General features: G+C 53.3%; 1 protein-coding gene across 2 annotated transcripts; it reads left to right on the top strand.

The window, feature by feature from the left end:
• The first annotated feature begins 19622 nt into the window (after positions 1-19622).
• Positions 19623-26236, top strand: NAGS (N-acetylglutamate synthase). 2 transcript variants are annotated; one of them, XM_037068016.1, is made up of 9 exons: positions 19623-19851; positions 20510-21203; positions 21755-22029; positions 22141-22354; positions 22603-22783; positions 23338-23509; positions 23605-23787; positions 24509-25013; positions 25392-26236. In XM_037068016.1, exons 2-8 carry the CDS (start codon positions 20775-20777, stop codon positions 24660-24662), a joined length of 1608 nt encoding a protein of 535 aa, XP_036923911.1. In that variant the 5' UTR covers positions 19623-19851; positions 20510-20774; the 3' UTR covers positions 24663-25013; positions 25392-26236. The 2 variants fall into 2 exon arrangements, with proteins under 2 accessions (XP_036923911.1, XP_036923905.1); XM_037068010.1 differs by lacking the exon at positions 19623-19851 and having other exon boundaries at positions 20405-21203.
• Positions 26237-26426: the final 190 nt, after the last annotated feature.

Below are 26426 nucleotides of genomic sequence, written 5' to 3'. Positions count from 1 at the left end.
AAGGCCCCTGCATTTGGTCCTCGGTTCTGACTTGACAAGTCAAAGGAGGTGAATTAATGATGGGTCCCAGGTGCGGCCTCTAGTGAGGCAGGCAGAGGCTGCAGCGTGCCACCAGGGGGCGCCAGGCTCCAACCCTGTTGGAAGGGTCTGCATTCCCACTGGACTGTGGCCTTCGGGAGACCCCTTCTGGCCGCTATCCTCATCAGAGCCTGCCCTAAGGGACAGATGGTGGATCTGGGGACTGACTCAAGTGCCGAGGCCATTTGTAGTTTTGTAAACAGCTTTGTCACCGCCTAAGAAATGACAGGTACTTCACAGTGTCAACTGCACCTGTAGCTTTCATTTTTCTTCTTTGCAAACAAACAGAGTCCTCTTCTGGGCCCTCACCAGATGTTGTGACAATCGAGGGGGAGATGTGGATGTGCTTTCTGAACAGTATGACCACGTGCAGAACGCAATGGTTGCCTCTCACGCACGCGCCTTCCTAAGTCCCCAGGACCGGCCATGGAGCCCCGCTTGGAAAAGGCACCGAGTACTTAGTTGCAGATGGGCTAGTGAAAATGACAGTGGTCTCCCCTGCCCTCCCCCATCTCCTCCAGGACGGAGCGAATGGCCATTGGACAGTGTTGGGGTGGAGTGAGGACAGTGAGGACTCTAGGAAAGGCACATCCCAGAAAACCCTGGGGTCGCAGGGTCAAGGTGAGTGTACGGCCGCAAGGGGAATGGGGCCCCCACACAGGAGACTGCAAGGAATTCAACCAGCATTGCGACCTCCATATCCCCTGTCACAAGAGTGTCTCCAAAGCTACCATGTGGGTCCCAAGAACATCATGCTGCAGAGGCCACAAGTGAGTATTGCCCCAACGACCCCAGCTGAGCTCCCAGCCAGGAGCCAGCAGCACCCGCCAGGGTCGTGAGTGAGCTCAGGGGAGCCTTCAGACGGCTGCCGCCCCGGCCACTGCATGAGAGATGCCAAGTAGCACCTGCCTGTCAGTCCCTTCCAGTCCTGACCTACAAAATCATGAGTAAGATGTAATGGTTGTTTTAAGCTCCTAACTGTTAGGGTGACCTGTTATGTGGCGTAGTACCCAGCACACTGACCCTTTCCCCGCTCCTCCCTCGCTGCGGGCTGGTACACCTGGAGTGGCACCGGTGGGCCATCTGCAGTTGGGGAGGGGGGTGGGGGGCTCTCCAAGAACCGCGCACCCTCCGCATAAGAAACAGGAGGAGCGCCCCCTGGGGGCTGCTGACGGACCAGGAGACAGTTTCTGCTGTGCTCGTTTGTTCTTTAGAGTTCTCATAAAAGTGAAATACGATGGAATCTGTGTTGCTCTGACTTACTTCCCTTAACATAATGCTCCCTAGGTCCATCCATGCCGTCCCCAACGGCAGGATTTCACTCCTTTTACGGCTGAGTCATAGTCACCGTCCCTAAGCACCCTTCCTCTTCACCCACTCTGTACTGGCAGGCCCCTCCTTGGGCTATTTCCATGCCTTGGCTTCTGTAACCAATGCTGCAGAGAACATGGGTGCACATGTCTATTCAAATCAGCGTTTTGGATTTCTTCAGATATATACCCGGAAGTGGAATTGCCAGGTCACAAGGTAGTTCTATGCTTAATTTTCCAAGGAACCGCCACGCTGCTCTCCGCGGCGGCTGCACCAATTCCCAGTCCCACCAACAGCGCACCTGGGTTCCCTTTCTCTCCGCACCCTCGTCGACACTTGTTGTCTGATAGGTGAGGTGATATCTCGCTGTGGTTTTAATGTGCACTTCTCTGAAGATTAGTGACATTGAGCATCTTTCGTATGTCTACTGGCTGTCTGCACCAGACAGGAGGCCTTTGGGGGATGGATGAAAGGGGGGAAGGATGAAAAGGGGAGAAGGATGAAAAGGGGGGAAGGATTAAGAACAAACTGGTAGTTACAGAACATCATGGGGAGGGTAAAGTCCAGCATAGGGACCATCGCACACACGACTGTGCCAACACGCATGGGCTCGCTCACCCTCACACGCCCCAAATGCCCACTCCACACTCTCTCACACCTCGCCCCACACCGTCACCTGCCCACAGTCCTGGGGGTCCTCTGCCACCGGAGAGGTGGATGGGTAGGCCAGGCCTGAGTCCCCAGGCGAGCGCCGGGTGTTTGCGCAGCTAAGTATTGTGTACTGAGGGGCCCAGCGGCCAGGCGGTGGCTTATCTCCGCAAACAGGGTGCCCACGAGCCCGCCCGCAGTGTCCATTAGCCGCAGCCACCGGAACCCTGTCCCACCGCACTTATCTGGCCATCACTGATAAGGACCGGAGGGAGCTGAGGAGCCCGCTACTCTCCGGCCTCCTACCCGGCCTGGTCGCCCCGCAGATCCGGAGAAATGATAGGGTCACTGTTGGGGGCCCCCATCCAGGGCAGGCCTGAAGCCTTCCCAGCGCCTCCCCTCTGCTGTTTTGTGCTGCTCAGTGGGCCCGCTCCCTGTCGCCCCCTGCCGCCCACAGGGCGGTACTGCGGCCGCTGGTCCAAGCGGCTGCACACCTGTCTGTCCTGGCCTGCCCCTGTGGACCCATGTCTTGACCTGGATTCCCAGGGGGTGGGAGCAGGAGGCTCCTCAGGAATCTCTGAACACTACTACCACCACCCCTTCTCCTAATTATAATAACATCCACCTTGACTGAGGCTCAACTGCGGCGCAGGGCTGCCCGAGAAGCCTTACTATCATCTGATTTCAAGTGCCCACCGGCGAGTTCCCAACGACTCTGGTAAGCAGCAGGAAGCCAGGCCTCTGTGAGGCCACCTCCGTGCCCCGCCCACCGCGTCCAGGTGTCAGGCGCCAGCGCACTCCGAGTTACTGCGGCTGGTGGTCTGAAGTGTAGACGGGCGCCCTGCGGGATCCCTAAATCTCAATTGTGCCCTTCATTAAACCCAGCCTGGCTGCCTGAGGCGGTGGTGCCGAGTCCGACGTTGCTGGTTCCTCTTCCAAACTTGTAGAAAAGTGGTTACAGGACTGTTATCATGAAAAAGAAAAGACCCTTCTAAATACAAAAACAAATGGGAAAAATATAAAGGAAGTTTTTATACATTGAACTACATTGCAATGTCACTTTTCTGGGCAATGAAAAAGTAAGTTAAAAAGCAGGCCCCGAGATGAGGAAAACGTATGCACAACATACACAGCCAAAACAGCACAGGCAGAGTACAGGCGGAGTACCTGCAAATCAATGAGAAATGACAGGGTCCCCATTTTGAAAAGCAAGTACAAGACACAAATGACTAATGAATGTGTAAAACACTTATTCAATTTTGCTATTAATCAAAAAGTACAAATTAAACAAAGACCTACTTTTAAAAAAGATTTTATTTATTTTTAGAAAGAAGGGGAGGGAGGGAGAACGGAGAGGGAGAGAAACATCAATGTGTGGGTGCCTCTCACATACCCCCTACTGGGGACCTGGCCTGCAACCCAGGCATGTGCCCTGACTGGGAATCAAACTGGTGACCCTTTGGTTCACAGGCCGGCACTCAATCCACTGAGCCACACCAGCCAGGGCAGGGACCTGTTTTTTCAAAATAAAATGTTTGGCAAAGATTTTTGTAAATGAAAATGCCATTTATCATCACCATTTGCCGGGGCCATGGCGAGCCCCTTTGAAAACACTGGGAATAAGACTGTAAAAGGCCTTTCGGGAGGTGAGATTAGAGAAACAAGTGTGCAGTCTTTTCCTGGGCCCCCATTTCCATGAGGGAGACCAATGGACACATCCAGAGATAAGCAACCAGACACCCATCTCAGCAGCAAGTGACAATAACACACACACACACAGACACAGAGGAACACAACACAATATCCAAAATGGCCAACAACAGCCCTGGCTGGTGTAGCTCAGAGGATTGAGCGTGGGCCTGCAAACCAGATGATCGCAGTTCGATTCCCAGCCAGGGCACATGCCTGGGTTGCAGGCCAGTTCCTAGCAGGGGACTCACCAAAGGCAACCATACATTGATATTTCTCTCCTTCCCTTCCCCTCTAAAGATAAATAAATAAATAAAAATTTATAAAAAATGGCCAACAACAGAGAAATCACAGTATATAGGAAAGGGGCACTATTTTTGTGGAGCCATGAAAAATCGTGTTTTAGAAAAATGTTAAATGGCATGAAATATTTATGACATATGCTTGCAGGGGGAAAAAGCATAGTGTAAAAAACAGCACATACAGAATGATTCCAAATCTATAAATATATGAAGAAATCCTGTAGGGCCCTGGCCGGGTAGCTCAATTGGTTACAGCATCATCCCACTATGCCAAGGTTGCCAGTTCGATCCCTGGTCAGGGCACATACAGAAAGCAACCAGTGAATGCACCAATAAGTGGAACAACACAACTAATCAATGTTTCTCTCTCTCTCTCTCCCTCCCTATCTTCTCCCTCACTCTAAAATATCAATAAATAAAACTAAAAAAAAAAGAAATCCAGTAGGGATATTTTATACATAAAAATATTAAGAGTAGTTATCTCTTGGGATGGCATTACAAATTATTTTTTCTTTATATTTCCCTGTAATTTTTATACTTTACAGTGAATATTACTTTTTTAATATATTTTATTTATTTATCTTTAGAGAGGAAGAGAAACATCAATGTATGGTTGTTTCTCATGAATCCCCTGCTGGGAACTGGCCCCTGCTGGGAACTGGCCTGCAACCCAGGCATGTGCCCTGACTGGGAATTGAATCGCGATCATCTGGTTCGCAGGCCTGCGCTCAATCCACTGAGCTGCACCAGCCAAGGCCCTGAATATTACTTTTATAATCACAAAAGTTTTAATTGAGAAAATGAAAAACAGACAAGAAATAAGCCCTGGCTATTGTGACTCAGTTGGTTGGAGAGTCGACCTCTAAGTGAAGGGTGTTGGTTGGATTCCTGGTCAGGGCACACACCCAGGCTGGGGTCCCATCCCCGGTCGGTGCATGTATGATCCCCAGTCCATCGGGCATGTACAGGGACAGCCAATCAATATTTCTCTCTCACATCACTGTTTCCCTCTCTCTTCTTCCCTCTCTAAAAGCAATGGGAAAAAAGTCCTTGGGTGAAGATTAAAAAAAAATTTTTTTTAACAAGAAATGAGTACAAAAAATACGAATAATCCGTAAAGCGTTGTTTTGTCTGTCTTTTGGGCAATCTGGGGCAGGGGCCCCTGACTTTGAAGTTTGCTCGGGGAGAGGAGACCTCACTTGCTGCTCTGCTGGACCCCGCCCTCCCCACAAGCTGCCCCAGAGTGGCCCAGACCAGGAACCTTCACTCGCCCAAGCTCCGCCTACTCCGCCTTCTTTCCCGCCTTCCTCCTAGAAGTAGGGCTTCGTTCTCCTGGGAAGAACAGATTTCAGATTCTCCAAGATTAGGCAACAGAGTGGGGACACCCCCGTGGCCCACGGAGAGAGGTGAGCATGCAGGTCTTTCTCTTCTCAAGACATGCCCGGGCGTATGTTCGGGGTGGATGGCATCAGGGATTTCTGGGGGTGGGGGGCTGGCTGTCCATCTCTCCCATGGTTCACCCGAGGACTGACTCCTGTAGTTTCTGTGCTGGGTGCACCCCGAGTTTCTACAGTCTTGCTGCCTAAAGGAAAGGCCCGTTTGGGGACTGTGACCTGAGAAAGGCCTGAACTGGAAGCCCAGCTCTACGGTGCACGGACTTCCAACGAGCCACATTGCCCTGAGCCTCAGTTTCCACATCATGGGAATAAGAATAATTAATACCTTGCAAGGTCACGGTAAGTACCACAGGTAATGGGGAACGAACCCAGAGGAGCCGCCCACTAAACCGTGTCCAGGCTGCTGTGCCCGCCCTGGGGCTGAGCGCCACAGGCCATTCCCAGGGCAGCCCACCTGTTCCTGCCCCCTGCCAGTCACCCGCTCACTCGGGAAACTCAAGCCCTGCCGCACAAGCCACTTTCTGAATCCCAGCTCTGTAAGTGCTTGTTGCAGCCAGGCACACTGCTAAGCATTTCACATTTAACCTCCATAGCAACCCTACAAGGTCCACGTTATTAGCCCCTTTCTACTGATAAGCAAACTAAAGCTCAGAGAGCAACCTGCCCCCTGGTCCGCCGGTTCCATAGCAGGTAAATAAATGGCAATAGCAGGGCCCAAGCTCAGGCACGTCTGGCTCTGGCCTGTGCCCCTCTATCCCAGGCTGCCTCGTGGGGCCAGAGGCCAGCACATTCCTCCGGGACCCAGGTCCCCTCCTCCCCTGAGGTCAGCACAGATGTGGGTGGCTGTGGCCCTGAAGCCCTGTCTCTATTCCCGACACTCCCAGCCCGGGCAGAGCTCTCCCCTCCCCTGCCCTTATTAACTGCGCCAGAAGCCTCCAGAGAAAATCAGCCTTCCCTCTCCTCCCACCCCTCCTGCTCTCTGGCTTAATTACTTCTCCTCCTGGTGGTAATGAATGTCTCCGAGCCCCTGAGGCAGAAACTTCAGCAGGAGCAGCCCCTGGGTGACTCAGCCCCTTTTCCCCAGGCCCTGTCCTTTGAACCTAGTCTGGAGCAGCCTCAGCTTCAGCTGCAGGGGACTGTGTGGCTGAGAGACTCCCAGCCCCTCAACCTCCCTGCCCCGATGGAAGGCGACCCTAAGACCATACCATGAAGGATCTGCTGCTCTAGATTGGGGGTCCAGGTCCCCAGCGCCTCATCCAGCAACCTGCCCACAGGCATCGGAACACCTTGTAGTCTCAATGCCCACAGGGCCGGCAGGAGGTTCCTACTCTTTTTTGTTTTTAAGGATTTTATTTATCTATTTTTAGAGAGAAGGGAAGGGAGGGAGAAAGAGAGGGAGAGAAATAGCAATGTGTGGTTGCCGCTCATGTGCCCCCTACTGGCCACCTGGCTCGCAACCCAGGCATGTGCCCTGAGGAGGAATTGAACTGTTGACCCTTTGGTTCACAGGTGGCACTCAGTCCACTGAGCCACACCAGCCAGGGCAGAGGCCACTCCTTCTTTTCATTCACTCAATCCAATACCCTTTGAGCACCTACTCTGTGCCAGTGGCTGGGACCATGACAGGTAGAAAGAGAGACAAGGCGCGTGCACTCTAGGAGCTCCTGATCTAGTAAGAGCACAGCCCGAAACAAGTGAATGAAAAGATTTAAAAAATTATTTGCAAGGAGGGGAAAGTGAGAGCCCAGGTAGGGAGTGACAGCTTGGGCAGTAGGTGAGGGGACAGCAGGGAAAGATGGCACCCCCCCCACCACCACCCCCCGGCAATCTGGCCTGTTCACTCCCTCCTCCCCGCACTCTGCTCTACATCCCTCACACGTGGAGCCCAACGTGGTCTTACCGGACCATCACCTCCGACCCTCCAGGCTTCGGCCACACACCCACCTCACCCCATCACCTAAAACCACCACAGCGGGGAGACTCGGTGAATGTGGGAGCCCCAGAGCCGCCGTGGGGAAGGAGGACAGCAGCAGGAGGGCCGCGGGGTCCCTGCAGTTCCTGTTCGGCTTCTCCGCCCTTCCACCCCCCAGGACTCCTTCCCCTTTCCAATCGCCGAAACAACTTCCGGGTAAAGAGTCTAATGCCAAAATCAACTGACCCCTAGAAAACTGGGAAGAAATAAAATGATCAGACCCCTGAGCTCAGAGAACTTAACGGGTGTCAAAGCCCTGGAAGAAACCACACAAAGGCCAACAGCCTTATTATGGAAGCGTGGGCCTGCGTGCGCGTCAGGAGCGCACCACCGAGACCACAACCTGACCCACCGCTCTTTGCCCTGTTCACTCCTAATTTGTCCTAGATTCGTCTCCACCAGGAAGTCTCCATGCCCACCCCACCCCCCTGCCTCCCAGGTGGGCGGGGAGCGGGGGCTGCCTGTCAAGGCACAGACCGCAGTGTGCCGCGAATGCTGGTCTATTTCCACCCGAGGGTCCTTGGGCACCTTGACGTTGTACTGTTTTTGTGTTCTCCACGCCCAGCACACAGATACTTTACACGGAGTGGAACGCAATAGCTTTTTTTCTTGGTGGATATCTGTTATATTTTCCAGTTATCTAGCTTTTGGTTAAAGTGCAGTTAAAATACACATGATATAAATATCCATCATCTTAGTTTTCCGAGGAACTGCCCTACTCTTCCCACGGCCCTGCCAGCTCACAGCCCCACTAACAAACAGTACTTGAGTGTCCCCGTCCCCCCTCATCCTCCCCAAAACGTACTTTCTCAGGTTTTTAACAGCAGCCACCCTAACGGGAGGGAGGCGGCCTCGCACTGTCATTTTGGTTTCTACTTCCTGATGACTATTTTTTTAATAAAAGAGTCGACAGGCTACAAAAATCCACATGGCAGTGATGACAAAGGATTCCTATCTTTTCTGTATGAAATGAAGGTACGAACGTGTAAGTGAAACGTCAGGGTCCCCGGAAGATCAGTGGACAAGAACAGACAGACAAGGGAGGAAAAACAGCATAAGAACAAGAGGTCAGCATCGCCAGCAACCAAGCAAGACGGACTGGGAGGACCCCGCGTTTTACCCGGTGAGACTGTGAAATTGAAAAAAAGAAAAGATAAAAACTCTCTGTCAGGGACTTCTGCCAAGAGGGAGGCATAGGTGGAAACACTGTGCCTTCTCCCACAACCAAGTTTGAATACAACAAAGGTTTGGAGAACAAGGACACATCCAAAGACCAGAAAACTGAATTATACGGAAGTCCGACAACTACGAACCGTTCAACGGGGATGGTAAGAGGGGCGGAGCCAGCAGCGAGCAGGGTCAGGCAGGACAGATCCCCCGACCTAGGCGCAGGCAGCCCGGAACCAGTCGGTGTGTGGGGCAGACTGACCCCGGTCGCACATTCGCGCACAGTGAGACTGACCACGCAGACCCCAGGGGGCGAACCCAGTGGTGGAGGGCACACTCGTGTGCAGTGGAACGAAACGCATGGGCCTGGTGACGGTGGTGGCTGCCGCACCGGTGGGGGCAGACGGGACACAATTGTTCCTCTTTGACCCCGCCCCCACGTACAGTGTCACAACCCAGCGACTGAGTTGCCCTGCTCTAGTGAACACTTTAGGGCTCCGATCCTGCTACGGAACAGGCACGAACAGCCCAAAAGATGGTGCAAGAAGAACTCAAAGTCCCAGAGCCAATAACTCTCAGCGACCGAGAAATTGCCAGCCTCTCAGAAGCACAATTCAAGACACTGTTGTTTATCAGGATGCTCACAGAACTGGTTGATTATAGTCACAAATTAGAGGAACATATGAAGGCTAAACTAATTGAAATAAAGGGAGATGTCCAGGAAACCAATAGCGATGGAAAGGAAATTGGGACTCAAATCAATGGAATGGACCAGAAGGAAGAACGAAACATCCGACCAGAAAGGAATGAAGAAATGAGAATTCAAAACAATGAGGAGAGCCTTAGGAACCTCCAGGACATCTTTAAACGTTCCAACATCCGGATTATAGGGGTACCAGAAGGGGGAAAGAAACAGCCACGAGTGGAAAACTTATTTGAACAAATAATAAAGGAGAACTTCCCCAGTCTGGCAAAGGAAATAGACTTCCAGGAAATCCAGGAAGCTCAGAGAGTCCCAAACAAGTTGCACCCAAGAAGGAACACACCAAGGCACATCATAATTACATTAGCCAAGACTAAAATGAAGGAGAGAATCCTAGAAGCAGCAAGGGATAAGGGGACAGTCACCTACAAAGGAGTACCCATCAGACTGTCAGCGGATTTCTCAAAAGAGACCTTACAGGCAAGAAGGGGCTGGAAAGAAGTATTCCAAGTCATGAAATCCAAAGACCTACAGCCAAGATTGCTTTATCCAGCAAAACTTTCATTTAGAATGGAAGGACAGATAAAGTGCTTCTCAGATAAGATCAAGTTCAAGGAGTCCATCATCACCAAGCCCTTATTATATGAAATGCTAAAGGGACTTATATAAGAAAAAGAAGATGAAAAATATGAACAGTGAAAGGACAGCAAACACACAGTTAATAACAACCACACCTAAAACAAAAGCAAACCAAGAAGACAGCTAGATCAGGAGTGGAACCACAGAAATGAAGAACACATGGAGGGTTAGAAACAGGGGGGTGGGAGGAGGAAAAGGGGGGAGAAGGCACAGAAAATAGCATAGATGGTAGGTAGAAAATAGATAGGGGGAGGGCGAGAATAGTGGGGGAAATATAGAATCTAAAGAACTTGAGACATGTGGTTATAAACTAAGGGGGGGGAGAATGGTGGGGGAGGGAGTGTGTGGGTGGAGGGGAATGAAGGGGGGAATAGAACAACTGTAATGGTATAATCAATAAAATATATAAAAAACAAACAAACAAAAAAACTCACTGTTAGCAGGAGCTCGGCCTGAAGCCACACTCACCCATTCATGGCTGATGAGATTGTATGTTAGTCGGTACCATCCTTTGGAAAAGCAACTTTCAGAGACTCAAGAGCCTTAAAATTAATTCTTCATGCACGTTTTAACCCAGAAACTCAGTTTCCCGGCACTTCCTGAAATGAACTCAGTTCACAGATACAAGCGCAGAACTGTGTAACACAGTTTATTTAGAAGAATAAAAACTTGGAAGCGTCATAAATATCTAAAGCATATATTCAATATTACATTTTGCAATATTCCCACACTACGATATTGTGCAGCCGCCCAGAAGATGCTCATAAAGTTCGAGCTCCGGGGTAAGTGGGGAAGCAGGACGAGGACTGTCACCTGCAGCAGGAACTCAGCCGGGGAAACAAGGTGGGCAGCGCGAGCGTCTAAAACCACGCGGCCGACTGGCAGCCGCGAGCTCGCACGGATGGGCCTGTGGGTAATTCTTCTTTTCTTCATTTTGCTTGTCTGTGCTTCCTTTCTCCGCACCACACCTTTTCCCACACCCACGATATAATCAAAACTTTTCATAAACTTTGATGAGATATGCTCTCTTCTAAATACCTATCCTTTAAAAAAACAATTCAACAATATGAGGGAAAGTTTGGTGCATAAACTGCTCATCACAATATTATTTGTAATCATATATAAATTGGATGCAAATAAGTGTTTAATAATAAAAATTTTGGTGAAATAAATAGAATTTTACTCTTGTTGAAATCTTAGGCAGTCACTAAGACCCAGTTAGAAAATGTTATGAATTGGCCCCTGGCTGGTGCAGCTCAGTGGATTGAGCGCACGCAGCCTGAGAACCAAAGGGTCACTGGTTCGATTCCCACTCAGGGCACATGCCTGGGTTGCAGGCCAGATCCCCAGTGGGGCACATGAGAGGCAACCATACATTAATGTTTCCCTCCCTCTCTTTCCTCCTCCCTTCCTCTCTCTCTAAAAACAAATAAATAAAATCTTTTAAAAAATGTTGTGGACTGAATTGTATCCTCCCCAAATGATATCCTAACCACCCCCAGCACCTCAGAATGTGACCTTATTTGGAAACAGGGTCATTGCAGATGTAATTAGTTAAGGTTGCAGGGGAGTCGGGTGGCACTTAATCCAATATGGTTTGTGCTCTTGTAGAAAGAGGAGACCAGAGGAGACCAACACTGGGAGAGGAGAGCTATGTGGCCCTGGGACCAGAGACTGGAGCGGTACATCCACAGGCCAAGCAATGCCTAGGACTGCCAGCAAACACCAAAAGCTAGAATAGACAAGGAAGGATTCTCTCCTACAGATTTCAGAGGTAGGGTGGCTCTGATGACACCTTGACCTTGGACTTCTGGCCTCCAGAACTATGAGACAATACATTTCTGTTGTTTTAAGCCACCCAGTTTGTGGTAGGGCAGGAGTAATATAAAATGTGTATCCTGCCCTGATCCGGTGGCTGGGTTGGTTGGAGGGTCGTCCCGTACACCAAAAGGCTGTGGGTTCGATTCCGGGTCAGGGCACACACCTAGGTTGCAGGTTTGATCCCCAGTCAGGGCACACACAGGAGGCAACCGATCTATGTTTCTCTTGCACACTGATGCTTCTCTTTCACCATCTCTCTCTCTCTCCCCCCCCCGCCTCCCCCCTCCTTCCCCTCTCTCTAAAATCAGTAAACATGGCCTTGGGTGAGGATTCTTTCCCTGACATTTATCTTCCTCTTTCCATCCTGGAGCCCATGGAGGCTGCCGGGACAGGACTTCTAAACTGACAAATACATCTGGAAGGCTGTGGTCCCAGGCCATTTTTGCGAGGTCCCTAGAACCAGAGGGGGCACCCAGCTTCTTAAAATGGAAGGTGTTTATGCTTGATTTGAAATTGAATTCTATCTGGGCAAAAGATGTGCTTTCATGTACAAGGCAAAGAACAGCATAGTGACTCCTGGTGGCAAACGAAGAGAACCAGAGTCATCTCAGGAAGGCACTTGGTGTCCATGGAAACCCCGCCGTGCTAGGGCTACATTCCGAAGTCACCATCCTGGTGAGGCTGCTGGACGCAAAACCCGTGTAATGTTGTAACCCTCAAAAATGCAAACTTACCAAAAAGTAAACGACTGAAAATGGATTTGTTTTCTTGCAAAAAATGTGTATGACATTCTGATAAGTGAAAAATCAGGAAAATTAATTGTATGTACATAATAACACAGCTGTGTTTTTTTTAGTGTATAAAAAAGAGCTTGGAGCCCTGGCTGGTGTGGCTCAGTGGACTGAGCACGGGCCTGCGAACCACATAATCGAGGTTCAATTTTCAGTTGGGGCACATGCCTGGGTTGCAGGCCAGTTCCCAGCAGGGGACTCATGGGAGGCAACCGTACATTGATGCTTCTCTCCTTTTCTCCTTCCCTTCCCCTCTAGAAATAAATAAATAAAATCTTTAAAAAAAAAGAGCTTGGAAATAGACCAAATGCAAATAGCAGCTGTATTATTGGTTTAGGTAGGTTTCGTTCATCTAGTTTCAGTAATTTTTCCAAATTACTTTTATAGTGAAACTTTTTACTTATTTTTGTTGGATTTTTAAGTTATTATTAAATTCAATAAATTGGTTAATAAGATTGTATAAGTTTTGCCTTGGCTGGTGTGGCTCAGTGGATTGCGTGCCAGCTTGCAAACCAAAGAGTAGCCAGTTCAATTCCCAGTTCGGGCACGTGCCTGGGTTGCAGGCCAGGTCACCAGTGAGGGGCGAGCAAGAGGCAGCCACACACTGATGTTTCTCCCCCTCTCCTCTCCCTCCTTTTGCCTTTCTATAAATAAATAAATATTTTAAAAATACATTCTGTAAGTTTCAAGCGAACCATATCATCTGCATATTGCTTTGTGTGCTCATCACCCAAAGTTTAGTTTCTTTCCATTGCCATGTATTTGACCCCCCATGCCCTCTTCCACCTCCTCCCCAGGTTTTGTGTTTTTATTTATTTAAACGCTATCCTAACTGTAACCACCTCGTCCACTTCCCATTCACACTGTCAGGCCCCTGGTCTCTTGGCAGAAAGAATATTTTGCAAAAAATGTTTCTGAGTCCTGACCTAATGTATTAATAGTATCAATTGAAGCTAAATCTGGTTTTTGAGAAGTTCAATGTAAACCACACTGAATATTTGCCTGGATGAATAACAGAATTACATACATAAATGAAACCCCAGACCCCCCACCACCACTCCCACCCCACCCTCAATCCATTCCTTATCTTCCAAGAGTCCAGCTGGGATCTGGCCACTTTCCTCAAAATCCTGCAGCCCTGGCTGGTGTAGCTCAGTGGATTGAGCACAGGCCTGCGAACCAGAGTATCAAGGTTCGATTCCCAGTCAGGGCACATGCCTGGGTTGCAGGCTAGTTCCCAGCAGAGGACTCACAACAGAGAGTTGTGACTCACAACAGAGAGTTGTGACTCAATGAGAGGCAACCATACATTGATATTTCACTCCCTCTCTCCTTTCCTTTCCCTCTAAAGATAAATAAATAAAAATTTAAAAAAAATCCTGCAGTGGCTCTCAGGTCTCCTTAATGGGCACCCAGACCACTGACCTCTGCTTACCCTCCTCTTTGCCCTTCCCCTGCCCTTCCCCCGCCTTACCGCACTAAGGTAGCTAGGAATGCAACCTTTCTCCCCACTAAGAAGCCAGACAAGGAGGACATCTCTCTGCGGTGGGAATGCAAGTCCTCCTCACAGGCAGCCCAAAGCCAATCTATAAATGAGGCTTGGACTTCAACCTGCACATTCTGACCCCAAACCAAGGTAAAGACCACGCCCTATCCTCTGGTACACTCAGCCAACACCCTGCCTGTACAATGTATGCTCCACTAAGTGTCCCGACTGAGGATGTCTGAGACCCCCTCTTCCCACCTTTGCCCCAAATAAAACCTCCCACTTCCAACACCTTTGCCCCTGATTCCCCCCTTTGGCTGCATCCTCATCCTGACCCCGCCCCCAGGCTGGATTTTCAAGGCAGAGGGCTGGGGTATCCGGATCCAAGAGAGGTGCGCGAAGGTGGGATGGCTCTGGGAGGGCTTTGGTTGGGGTGGCCAGAACCCGGGGGAAAGGGCGGTAAGCCGGGGCATGAGGGGACCAGAATTGATCCCCACACTAGTCACCCAGGGCGCGATCCCACTAATCCCCTAGATGAATCTCAGCATCGCGGCAGACCCCATTCTACCCACAGGGATTCACCAGGACCTGGTACCGCTTGGCCGGGCCGACGTCTCCTCCTTGTGGCAATAGTGTGCAACTACAACTTGCCGGCACCCAGTGGAATCTGTCCTGTACCCACTGAGGACAGAACGAACGCGTAGTTTGTGATCTGGGCCTGTGCCCTGAGTTCCCTAACTCCAAGAGGCTGACTGTTCATCAGACTATGACAGTTTCCTGAGCCCAGATATCCCACCATCTGCCTACACACTACCTCACCTTGGGTCATGCACTAATACGATTAACCATATAACATTTCTATTCATTTGCTTAACATGTAAACACACACAAACATACAAAACACACACATGAACTCTGCCCCTCACCTCATACACACGGACAAGCAACACCTCCACACACTCCTCTCCGGGAGCTTCCCGCCATGGGGCAGGATTCTACCACCAGCACCAACTACCCCACCCTAACCACAAGTCCCACAGCGCACCCCAACCTTCACACACACCACCACTCAGCCCAGCTCCACGGTGGCGTCTGCCCCTCCCCTTTCCACCTCCTCCTTGGCCTCAAATTCACAGGGACATCCTCATACTGAACACCACCTCTAGGGACCAGCCCACATCTCTGCTCCCCTGGTTTTTGGACTTTATCGCATACCGAATCCACAGGGACCTAATGAAAATGCAGGTTCTCATTCACTAGGCCCAGAGGGGGCCCCAGACTCCACATTTCTAACCAGGTCCCAGGCAGTGCCACGGCCCAGACTGGAGTAACAAGCCTCCGCCTCCTTCTCTGACCACAGTCTCCTCAGGAGTTCCATCTCTGGTCTCACCCAAGGCCCGCCCCAAGCCTCTGACAGCTGCGTCCACAGCCCAGCTCCCCACCACCCCACTGACTCAGAAGAGTCAGTAAGGAGTGAAGCCAATGGCCTTTACTCAGGCTTTGAAGTGGCTACATCACGGGCTGCCATCCTCCTCCATGAAACATTTCTGCCCGTGGATGCCAGGGGATTCCTGGTGAGCCTGCTTCTCTGGATGCCTCCGACATTCACCGTGGGCTCTGTGGCAGCTCACATACATACGCAGGACTTCTGGGAAGCGCCACCCGTGCCCTGAAAGCACCTTACCTCCACTCGTCAAAAATCAGCCTCCTGGGATTTCTGTAATCATGGCAACGCCTACTTCCTGGCATTCCCCTGAGAATCAAATACGTTAATACATGTCCTGTGCTTGGAACAGCACCTGAGGAAGAGTTTGCTATTACTGTCTTTAAGATAGCAGCCTTTGCTAAGTATCCCCAATCTCCAGAGATTGAAACCTGGAAGGAAGACCCTTCCTATCATAGGGTTGTGGACAAATTCTTTTACCTACCTACCTATCTACCTGTCTTTTTTTCTCTTAATCATCTCTGAGAGAAGGTCTCTATTTAGATGCTGTCAGCAGTCTCTCTCTGACACTTCTAATTATCTCTTCCTTTTAACAACCCCTGCCCGTCCCACCCCACACCCCACCACCAGGGCAGTAGCCAGAGAGAAAGAGAGTAGGGGACCCTCTGCTGGACAAAAAGCTCACAGCACACTTGGAACTGACCGTCCTAAATCACAGGGCTCCCTCCTCCGCCTTGTGCAGTGCTCTGCATCTGCGCAGCACCTAGGAATATTCCACAGATTTATGCCGTGTGGGAAAACTATGCCCAGAAGAAGCAAACTAACTTTGATTGAGTATTTTACATTATGTCAGACTGGGAACTTGCACATACAGCAATTCTTTGGATTGTTATTTATTTTTTTTTAATTTAACTGTTTGAAATTGTGTTTATTTATTTTTAGAGAGAGGGGAAGGGATGGAGAAAGAGAGGGAGAAAAACACCAATGTGTGGTTGCCTCTTAAGCGCCCCCTACTGGCACATGCCCCGACTGGGAATCGAGCCAACAACCTTTCTGTTCGCAGGCCAGTGCTCAGCCCACCAAGTCGCACCAGCCAGGGCTGGACTGTTTTCATTTTGAAGATGTGCAAACATATGTAAAAGTGAAGAGGCAGCATCATGAATCCCCACAACCCATCGTCCAGCTTCAACAAGCATCAGTTCCTAAGTTGTGGCCAGCCTTGCTGCATCTGTTCCCCTGGGTCATTCTGCTCTCCAGGGTTATTCAGAAGTAAATTCAAGTCATCGTACCATTTCATCTACAAACATTCCATCTGTGGACTAAAAGATATGGAACATTTTTAAAAACATAACATGCAGTCATTACCACACCTAAAATAATGTACCAAACATTCTTTGTGCTCACATGTCCCTGTCTAAATTTTTATGGTTTGGTTGAATCAGACTCAAAATGGAATCAAAAGAGACTTTAAAAACACACCTTTCAATCTACACAGTCATCCTTTCTCCTCCTACTCCTTTCCTTGCAGTTCATTTGTTGAAGAAAACCGGTTCTTTGTCCTATACAGTTCCCCACAGCCTGGATTTGATGACGGCACGCCCACGGAGAACTTTTCATTTTTCACCACAATGCAATGAGATTAAGTTCCATTCTCTTTCCCCTATTTTACAGGTAAGAAAACTGAAAAGTTAAATGCTCAGAGAAGTTGAACACCTTGCCCAAACCTCTGCAGTCTGGGAAGTGGCAGAGCCCAGGTTTCCAGCCAGGAAAAATGGGACTGTGACCTCAGAACACCTAGTTCAGCACCTGGTACACAGCATGTGCTCAAAAAAATGTTTTTAAATATGGTTGGCTGCCCTGGCTGGTGTAGCTCAGTGGACTGAGCAGGGGCCTGTGAACCACACGATCGCAGTCCGATTCCCAGTCAGGGCCCATGCCTGGGTTGCAGGCCAGTTCCCAGCAGGGGACACACGAGAGGCAACCACACACTGATGTTTCTCTCCCTCTCTCTTCCCTTTCCCTCTAAAGATAAACAAATAAAATCTTTTAAAAAATGTGGTTGGCCCTGGCCAGTGCTGAGTGTGTGTGAGTGGGTGTGAGTGTGTGTGTGTTTACACAAGTGTACGTTCATGTCTCCAGATCTGTGTCCCTGTAGTTGTCAATGACTGCTTCTGGGTGCACAGGTGGGTAAATGTGCATTCTCTGTATCTTCCCGTGCATGTGTGTCCCCGTGGGTGACACTATGGCTGAGAGCCTCTGTGACGGGCAAGACTGTGTGGAAGACACTGGGTCTCTGCACAGCTGTGTGTCTACACACCTCTCTCTGTGTGCACAGGGGTCTCTCTGTGACTGCAGATGGTCACATCGAGGCGGATTCTGCGTATCTCCGTACGTGTGTCCACCCACCTGTGGATCCGGGTGCATCTCAGGAGAAGGGGTGGGTCTCTGCGTGTGTGCGCTCAGGGTGCCTGTGGGTGTGTCTCCCCTCCGGAGCCATGATTGGGCCTCTCCGTTTCCAACCCTGGCCCCTCACCTGCCCAGGTTCCTGTCACCTCCACGCCTGCCCATACCGAGTGGCAACCAAGGAGGGCTCTAGCAGATGAGGAAGCCTGTGCCCTTTCCCCGGCCCCTGCGGGAGCCTGAGGCCCCTGCTGACAGCAGGTGTCTGGGCTCAGAATGTTGTGTCTGCTCCGGCATCGTGGACACCCAAGGCCTGGTCGCCTGGTGTGAAGCCAGGAACTGAATTTTGGGCACGCTGACAACAGGTTTTGTCCTGAAAAACAAAACTAAACAGCCAGCTTCAGAGAGGAGAAAAGAAAGTTGGAGTAGAGCCACAGACCACCAGTGACCCTGCAGGCCTTCCGTTCAGAGGGGCGCGGCCAGGCAGGGGGGCTGACCCCCTCCTGCACCCAGGTCCTCCAGAAAGCCAGGCCATCCCCTAACCAGGGGAGAGGCAGTGGTGACACAATGACCCAGGGTCATTTGCTGGGCCTGGAGTTAATCATCTACTCGGGATACCCGGGCGCCCCATTGGCTGCCGAGGAACACAGCCCTCTGGGCTGAAGCCAAAGGGTGGGAAGCAGCTCCCCAGCCAGGGTCTGCCCCACCCCACCCCCTTTCGGGAAAATGGGGCTGAAACAGAAACAAGTGGGCCCTCGGGAAGCCCCCAGTCTGAGGAGACACCAACCCTGCCCTCAAAGAGCCCTAGTGTGTAGGGAGAGACCAAGTTCGCCCTCCCAGGGGCCCCCCCGAGGTGGGAGGAGGCAGGAGCCAGCCCCAGCTGGAGGGAAGGCCTTGGAAGGGGCGCACATTTGGGTGGGAAGGAATAGAGAAAGGCCAGCGCAGGGGCAGAGACCCAGAGAAGCACAGGGGAACCCTGAGTGCAGAGGCACCGGGGGACGGGCACCCTGATGGGGGGCTGTGCACCTTGATCGGGGGGCTGCTACAGTGTGTGTGTGGGGGGGCGGGACACATCTGAGGCTGGGGGTTCTGAGGGCAGGGCAGAGGCTAGAACCACCTCCTCTGGTGGATTCTGGGAAGTGTGTATGTGTGTGTGTGGTGTGTGTGTTGGGTGGGGTGGGGGAGGAGCAACAGCCAATCAGGAAGAAGGCGCCCAGGAGGTGGCCCCACAGGAAAGGGGTAGAGGCCTCTGGGCCATTGCCTCACTCCCCGTTGGGACCCAGGCTTTCCAGGTAGGAAGATAAAAAAGTTAATGGAGGAAGTCACAAAGGTCAGCTGCCCCCTACCCAGTGTACACATGCGTGCATGTGTGTGTGTTGGTGAGGGGTCCCGTGCAGTCACGGAGCTGCTCGGGAGAGAAACAGCCCAGGCCATTGATCCCCACTCAGGCAGAGCCCCAGGAGGCCTGTCTCAAAACAAGGGCACGGGGGGGGGGGGGGGGGGGGGGGGGGGGGNGGAGGGGGGGGGGGGGGGGGGGGGGGGGGGGGGGGGGGGGGGGGGGGCGCACAGACCTGCACATAAGAAAGGTGTGAGCAGGGGCGGGTGGGAATGTAGGACACCGAGGGTCTGGCTGTGACACTAAAGCTGTGGGACCTTGGCCACGACACCGCCCCTCTGCAGTTGTGTCCTCCACGAGCACAGAGGGCGGGACTCCACCGATCAGAGCGCGCCCGGTGTGGGCTGCGGGCAGCTGACAGCATACTGGGCACTCGGAAGCAACATGGGGATGCAACAGTAACGATGAATCACATCCCGAAAAAGTCTGCAAACCCTTTTAAACTCTTGCTTCAGAGCATGGATCTGGAGCAGAACTGTGCGTCCAAGACCAACCCCACCGCTTCCGAGCACAGTGACCCGGGCCCTCACACACTTCCGTGCCTCAGGTTCCTCATCCGTAAACTGCGGACAGTAAGAGTACCCATCCTGTGTTACCAACAGAGCAGGTAACCCTGTCCAGCTGGAATTTAATACCGTTGTTTTGCGCTTGAATCTCAAGGCTTTCTTCCCTTTGTGGTCCGTGACCTTGCCCTTCTAGTTGCAGTCCTGATATGGATAAAATCTAAAGAAAATGCTTAATGTAGCTTCAACCAGTGTGGCTCAGTGGATTGAGCATGGGCTGCCAACCAAAGGGTCACCAGTTCAATTCCCAATCACAGCACATGCTTGGGTTGCGGGCCAGGTCCCCAGTGGGGGCCACGTGACAGGCAACCACACATTGATGTTTCTCTCCCTCTCTTTCCCCCTCCCTTCCCCTCTCTCTAAAAAAAGAAAATGTTTAACACTAATAAGGGGTAATTTAAGGATATGACACCTTTCTTCAAGGTAGTACTCAGGGGCTGAAGCCTGGCAAGCCTAGCAACTTGGTGACCCCACCCTTGTTTGAGCTGGGACCCCAGGGCAGAGGTGCCCCGCCCTCCCGCAGGCCTGCCACTCTCCCCCCTCCCCTGCTTCCTTTCAGTCCCCTCCTTCAGTCCTTGGTGTGTTGGGGGGGGGGGTACATGCCACCTGCTCTCTCCTCCTGCTTTAGTCAGACTCTCCTTTAATTATCCAGAGTCACCCCTAGGTCTGCTGAGGCCTTTCTGCAACCCGCCTTGGCAGCAGATTAAAGAAGCAGTCATCCTTTATCTCGGTCACGTGACCCTCGCTAAAGGAAGGGTTCCGACTCCCCCACGGGGGGGGCGGGGGATCCTGTAGGCCCCTCCTCCCGAACCAAGGTCTGAACCTCTCTCCACATGCACCCAGAGCCAGCGGCGGAGCCTCCCCCACGCCACAAGCCAGCCCGCTCCTGCGGCAGGTTAAGAGGCCCCCAGAACTCTGGACAGACGGTCACTCGTCAGTCGTGGTGGGGAGAGCTGGTTTGGTTGCCATGGCAATGATGCAGTTGGCCTGGGCCCTCCGGGCCACGACCGTGGTCAGCAGGCTGTGTAGTTCTGGAGGCACTGGGGGTGCTCGGAGAAGGCTGAGCAGCAGCGTGCGGCGGCGGGCGGCGAGAGGTGCCAGCCCGGGGCGCCGGCTCAGCACCGCCTGGGCGCCCGCCCAGCCAGCGCTAGAAGAGGCCGTGGATGTTGAGGACAATGCTCACTCACCTACAGATGACAAGCCATTGTGGACGACACCCCCCGTGCCCCCGGTGCCCCCCGAACCTCCCGGGCCCCCAGGCAGCCGCTCGCTGGTGCAGAGGGACATCCGAGCCTTCCTGAACCAGTGCGGCGCCAGCCCTGGGGAGGCGCGCCACTGGCTCACGCAGTTCCAGACCTCCCACTACCCTGCGGACAAGCCCTTTGCTGTTATCGAGGTGAGAGGATCCCAGGGCCTGCTGAGTCACAGCGAGGGTAGGAGGGCGGGGGGTGTTGTGTGGCGACTTATAGCCAGGCAGGCAGGACAGAGAGCAGACGCTGCACAGTGCAACCAGCAAGGGGCTGAAAGGATCCCGGACACCGACGAGTGCCCAGGACTGGGCGAGGCTTTGAGCCCTTCCAAAAGTCTGGCACCTAGCCTGAGCGTGGAGCCTGGTACACTAGCCTGCCAGCTGTGAGGCTCTGGAGAACCAGACATGGGCAGGGTTCGGATGACAAATGAGGCCCCTGGACGGGGGCCACTTGCGTCACCCCTCCCCACAAAGTGTCCCGGAGTCCAAGGTCGCAGGGAGGAGCGGAGGGAGGAACACTAGTGTGAGATAAGGGGATGGCAAGACCCAGGGGGGCAAAGGGCGGAGCAGGTGGGTGCTGGTGGCCAGAATGGGGCCTGACAGCTCCTAGGCAGCGTGGGGGCACCTAGAGGGCCCTGAGAGCGCAGCAGGAGTCAGGGCCGACGACTCGCCTTCTGAACACGCCCTCTCCTGCGCAGGTGGAGGAGGAGGTGCTCAAGTGCCGGCAGGGCGTGTCCAGCCTGGCCTTCGCCCTGGCCTTCCTGCAGCGCATGGACATGAAGCCCTTGGTGGTCCTGGGGCTGCCCTCTCCGACGGCGCCCTCGGGCTGCCTTTCCTTCTGGGAGGCCAAAGCACAGCTTGCGCAGAACTGCAAGGTGCTAGTGGACGAGCTGCGGCGCAACGCGGCCACAGCTGTGCCTTTTTTCGGTGGTGGGTCGGTGCTGAGCGCCGCGGAGCCAGCCCCCCATGCCACGTGAGTGCCCGCCCCGCCTGCTGCAGAGCACTCAGGTCGGAGGACCCGCCCGTACCACCCCAGCCAGGGGGCCCGGAGGCGGCCCTCTCCAACACTGCGTCTGGCCCACAGCTACGGGGGCATCGTCTCCGTGGAGACCGACCTGCTGCAGTGGTGCCTGGAGTCAGGCAGCATCCCCATCCTTTGCCCCATTGGGGAAACGACTGCGCGCCGCTCGGTGCTCCTCGACTCGCTGGAGGTGACCGCGGCACTGGCCAAGGAGCTGCAGCCCACCAAGATCATCTTCCTCAACAACTCGGGTGGCCTGCGCGACAGCAGCCACAAGGTGTGTCCCCCACCTTTCGGGCCCCCCTCCCCACCACTCCTGGCTTGGGTGAGCCCCTCTCCAGCCTCACAGGTCCAGAATGGGGTGTCAGAGAGGGGCTCAGCTGGCAGTGCCCAGGTCTGAGACCCCTCTGGCCAAGGACTCTGGGAGGAGGCAAGAGTAAAGGGCTCGGCAAGGAGAGGTCCCCAGGGTAGGGTGGTCCAAGGCCAGCTGTGGGCTGGAGGCTCATTCCCAAGCCCCGGACGCAGGTCCTAAGTAATGTGAACCTGCCCGCTGATCTGGACCTGGTGACCAGTGCCAAGTGGGTGAGCACCAAGCAAAGGCAGCAGATCCGGCTCATCGTGGACGTGCTCAACCGACTGCCCCACCACTCCTCGGCTGCCATCACCGCTGCCAGCACGCTGCTCACTGAGCTCTTCAGCAACAAAGGTTAAGGACAGCGGGTGGGCGGGGCCTGGTTCCCGGGAGTGAGCACCTGCTGACTGGGGTGGGAGGAACAGAAGCGGCCTCCCCACTGACAAGACCATGGGGGTACTGCACCTCAAAGGCCTCCAGCTCTTGCTGAACCTGGCGGAGGTGAGCAAGGTGCACAAGACTGGTCCGCCACTTGAATGGAACTAGACAGGTGGGAATGACTTGGGGGAGCACAGAGGGCTGAGCTTGGGGGGCTGGAACCAAGTGGAATGAGCAGACTAGGAGATGTGGGCAAGTGGGGGTGGGACTAGGGGAAGTAGGTGGGAATACAGGCGGTGGGCTGAACTTCAGGGACAAACTGCCCGGCAAATGCATCTCCCTGAGTGAAAATCACACTCAAAATCTACACAGACCACAGAAAGCATTTCACTGGGGCCATCTCCCAACGAGGGTAATTGTTCTACCAGCCCCCAGCCTGTCTGGAACCCCCACCAGGCCACCCAGATGAGGAGAGGATGGGACCTAGCTCTCAAACGAAACTCACCCCTTCCCTTCCATCGCACCCCCAGGGTCCGGGACACTGTTCAAGAATGGCGAGCGGATGCTGCGGGTGAGCAGCCTGGACAGCCTGGACCAGGGCCGCCTGGTGGACCTGGTCAACACCAGCTTTGGCAAGAAGCTCCGAGACGACTACCTGGCCTCACTGCATCACCGGCTACACTCTGTCTATGTCTCTGAAAGGTGAGCCTGGGGGCCCCAGGGGGCCGGGACCAAAGGACAGAGCAGGGCACTAGGACCAAGGAGACGTCCCAGCCTGACTCTTCACGCTGCACCAGGTACAACGCCGCTGCCATTCTGACCACAGAGCCCGTACTCGGGGGCACCCCGTATCTGGACAAGTTTGTGGTGAGCTCCAGCCGCCAGGGTCAAGGTTCCGGCCAGATGCTGTGGGAGTGTCTGCGGCGGGACCTGCAGACGCTTTTCTGGCGCTCCCGGGTGACTAACCCCATCAATCCCTGGTAGGTCCTACCCCTCCCTGCTCGCGGCTGGGCACCCCCCCCCCAGCCTTTGCCAGCCACACCCCAGGGGTCCACCAGCCAGGAAGGCTAGGCGTCCCCTCCTTTCACTAGCTGTCCTTCCCCACGGAAAGGCCCTGCCCGCTGGGGCCCCACGTCTCCAGGACCACACACACAGCCTGAGACTTCCTCAGAGGCAGACCACACAGAACACACTCTGCCGCCCTCCAGGCGCATTCCTTGAAGCTACACCTCCCCACCACCACCTCTTTCCGGGTCCCAGAAACCCTGATGGTTCAGACTCTTTGCCAGGCCCAATTGCCCACTCGGACCTCAGGCTCACTGCATCTCCAGCAGAACCCACTGTCCTCTCTTTCCATCAGCAACTATCCCCTCTCCGCCCATTGCCCTGTTATGTGGGCACCAACAGTTGAACAAGAACCCCTCCCTGGCTGCAAAGCCAAGGCGGTGTATGGAGTGCAAGGGCTGTCCTCATTCTAACCATAGCTGTGTGACTCTGGCAAGCTACCAAACTTCTCTGGGCTTTCTTAGCTGCCTCTTTATGAAAGCATCCCCCACCAGGCCCTTAGGTGCTGCTGTGAGGATAAACTCCGACAGCAGACCGCAGGGCCCAGCAGCGTGTCTAGCATATAGGAGGCCCTCAGTAAACGACCCGGTGGGAGAGGAGCACTGGCCTTGCACTGAGAGCTGCCACCACCACCAGGTACTTCAAGCACAGTGACGGCAGCTTTTCCAACAAGCAATGGATCTTCTTCTGGTTCGGCCTGGCTGACATTCGAGACTCCTATGAGCTGGTCAACCACGCCAAGGGGCTGCCAGACTCCTTTTGCAAGCCGGCTTCCGACCCAGGCAGCTGACCCTCACCACAAGACTAGGAGGGGTCCCACCCTGGGACAGCCAGAGTGGACCCAAAGCCACGTCTGCTGGAAGTGACCCCAGGCAGCCACAGGCTGGACCTGGTTTGCTGGCTGAGTGCTCCGCAGAGGAGGAAACAGCCCTACTCTACTCTGCCCAGAGGTGGAGGGCAAAGTGGGACAAGCACAGGAAGGAGAAGGGTCTACCCAAGACCCCCACTTGCTCCAAAGCCACAACCGCATGGCCTTCAACTTTCAGTCTAGGGACCTGGGGTAGGGGGCAGGGGAGGGCTTGCCTTCGAGGGTTCTTCTGCTCAGGGCTTAACCCTAAGAATAAGTCAAGCCCTGGCTGGTGTAGCTCAGTGGATTGAGTGCATGCCTGTGAACCAAAGGATCGCAGTTGGATTCCCAGTCAGGGCACGTGCCTGGGTTGCAGGCCAGTTCCCAGCAGGGGACATATGAGAGGCAACCATACATCGATGTATCTCTCCCTCTCTCCTTCTCTTCCCCTCTAAAGATAAATAAATAAAATATTTCAAAAAAAAAGAGTAGTACCTATTCCAGTTTGTTAAGAAGTGATTCTTAAAGGTACACACAACAGAATGTTAGCATTTACTGTCCAGTATTCTCATAAAACTTCCAGGAGTCAAATAAGGATGATTATACATGGCAAAGTGTGTTGTAAATATAAAGGGCCATAGAAATGTGGGGTTATCATTAAAAAAGAACGAGTCAGTTTCTGTGGCCTCTGTGCTGTTTTGAGGCTTGACCCAAATACCACCCCTATCTGCCTGATATTCCATCACTCATTTTAATTCCTTTGGGTCTTCCAACTTTTCAGGAGGCTTTGATTAAAATGCAAATTGTTGTCTGAGACTTAGCTCACACTTGAAAGGAAATGAGCAGTGGCCCTTTGGGAGCAAGATCTCCAGGGCTGGAGAACTGGGGGATGCCCAGAGAGAAGAGAGGAGCTGAACGATGGATGCTGCAGCCTCGTCCCTCAGTGCAGCCCCCAGAGGGCTCCCCTGCTCCCAAGTTGGGAAACTCCCTCCGTTCCACAGGCCAGGCCAATGGCAGCAGCCCTGCTCCCTTTCAGGCAGGGCTCAGAACCAAGTCCAGACTTGGACCCCTTCCCCTTGGGCCCCTGGAGGTCGTGTCTCCATCTCTGGGGGAGCGGAGGGGCAGCGGCCCAAAGCTGGTTTCTCTGAACATTTCTGACCTCCATCACATGCCAGGCCCCGTACCGGCTGTTGGGGCTACTTTCTGCCAGGAGATGCACAGACCAGTAGGAAGAGGTTCAATTAAGAGGCCACCACAGCACACCAGGGGCTGGGACGGAACTGAACCCCAGAAGCAGCCTCTGTCTCCCCTCAGGAGAGGGGTGGTGTTCAGTACACATGGGGCAGGGGCATGAGACAGACCTGACCTGGAATCCAGCTCTCTGCCTGGGTCTGCCCTGCAGCTCGAGGCAAGCTGCTACTTTCCCTGAGTCTGTTTTCTCATCTGTAAAAATGTAAAACCCTTGGACCCTCAACGTTAGTTCTCTCCCTCTACGTGCCCTCACCAAGGATTTCATCGAAAATAACTGACACCACCCCGGCTGGTGTAGCTCAGTGGATTGAGCGCGGGCCTGTGAACCACACGATCGCGGTTCGATTCCCAGTCAGGGCACATGCCTGGGTTGCAGGCCAGTTCCCAGTGGGGGACTCATGAGAGGCAACCATACATTGATATTTCTCTCTTTCTCTCCTTCCTTTCCCCTCTAAA

The sequence above is a fragment of the Sturnira hondurensis genome, unplaced genomic scaffold (assembly GCF_014824575.4).
Source record: "Sturnira hondurensis isolate 20B ecotype Veracruz unplaced genomic scaffold, ASM1482457v3 Scaffold0001221, whole genome shotgun sequence".
NCBI classification, from domain to species: domain Eukaryota; kingdom Metazoa; phylum Chordata; class Mammalia; order Chiroptera; family Phyllostomidae; genus Sturnira; species Sturnira hondurensis.
The sequence above is the reverse complement of the archived record's forward strand: the minus strand, read 5'-3'. Positions and strand labels throughout refer to the sequence as shown.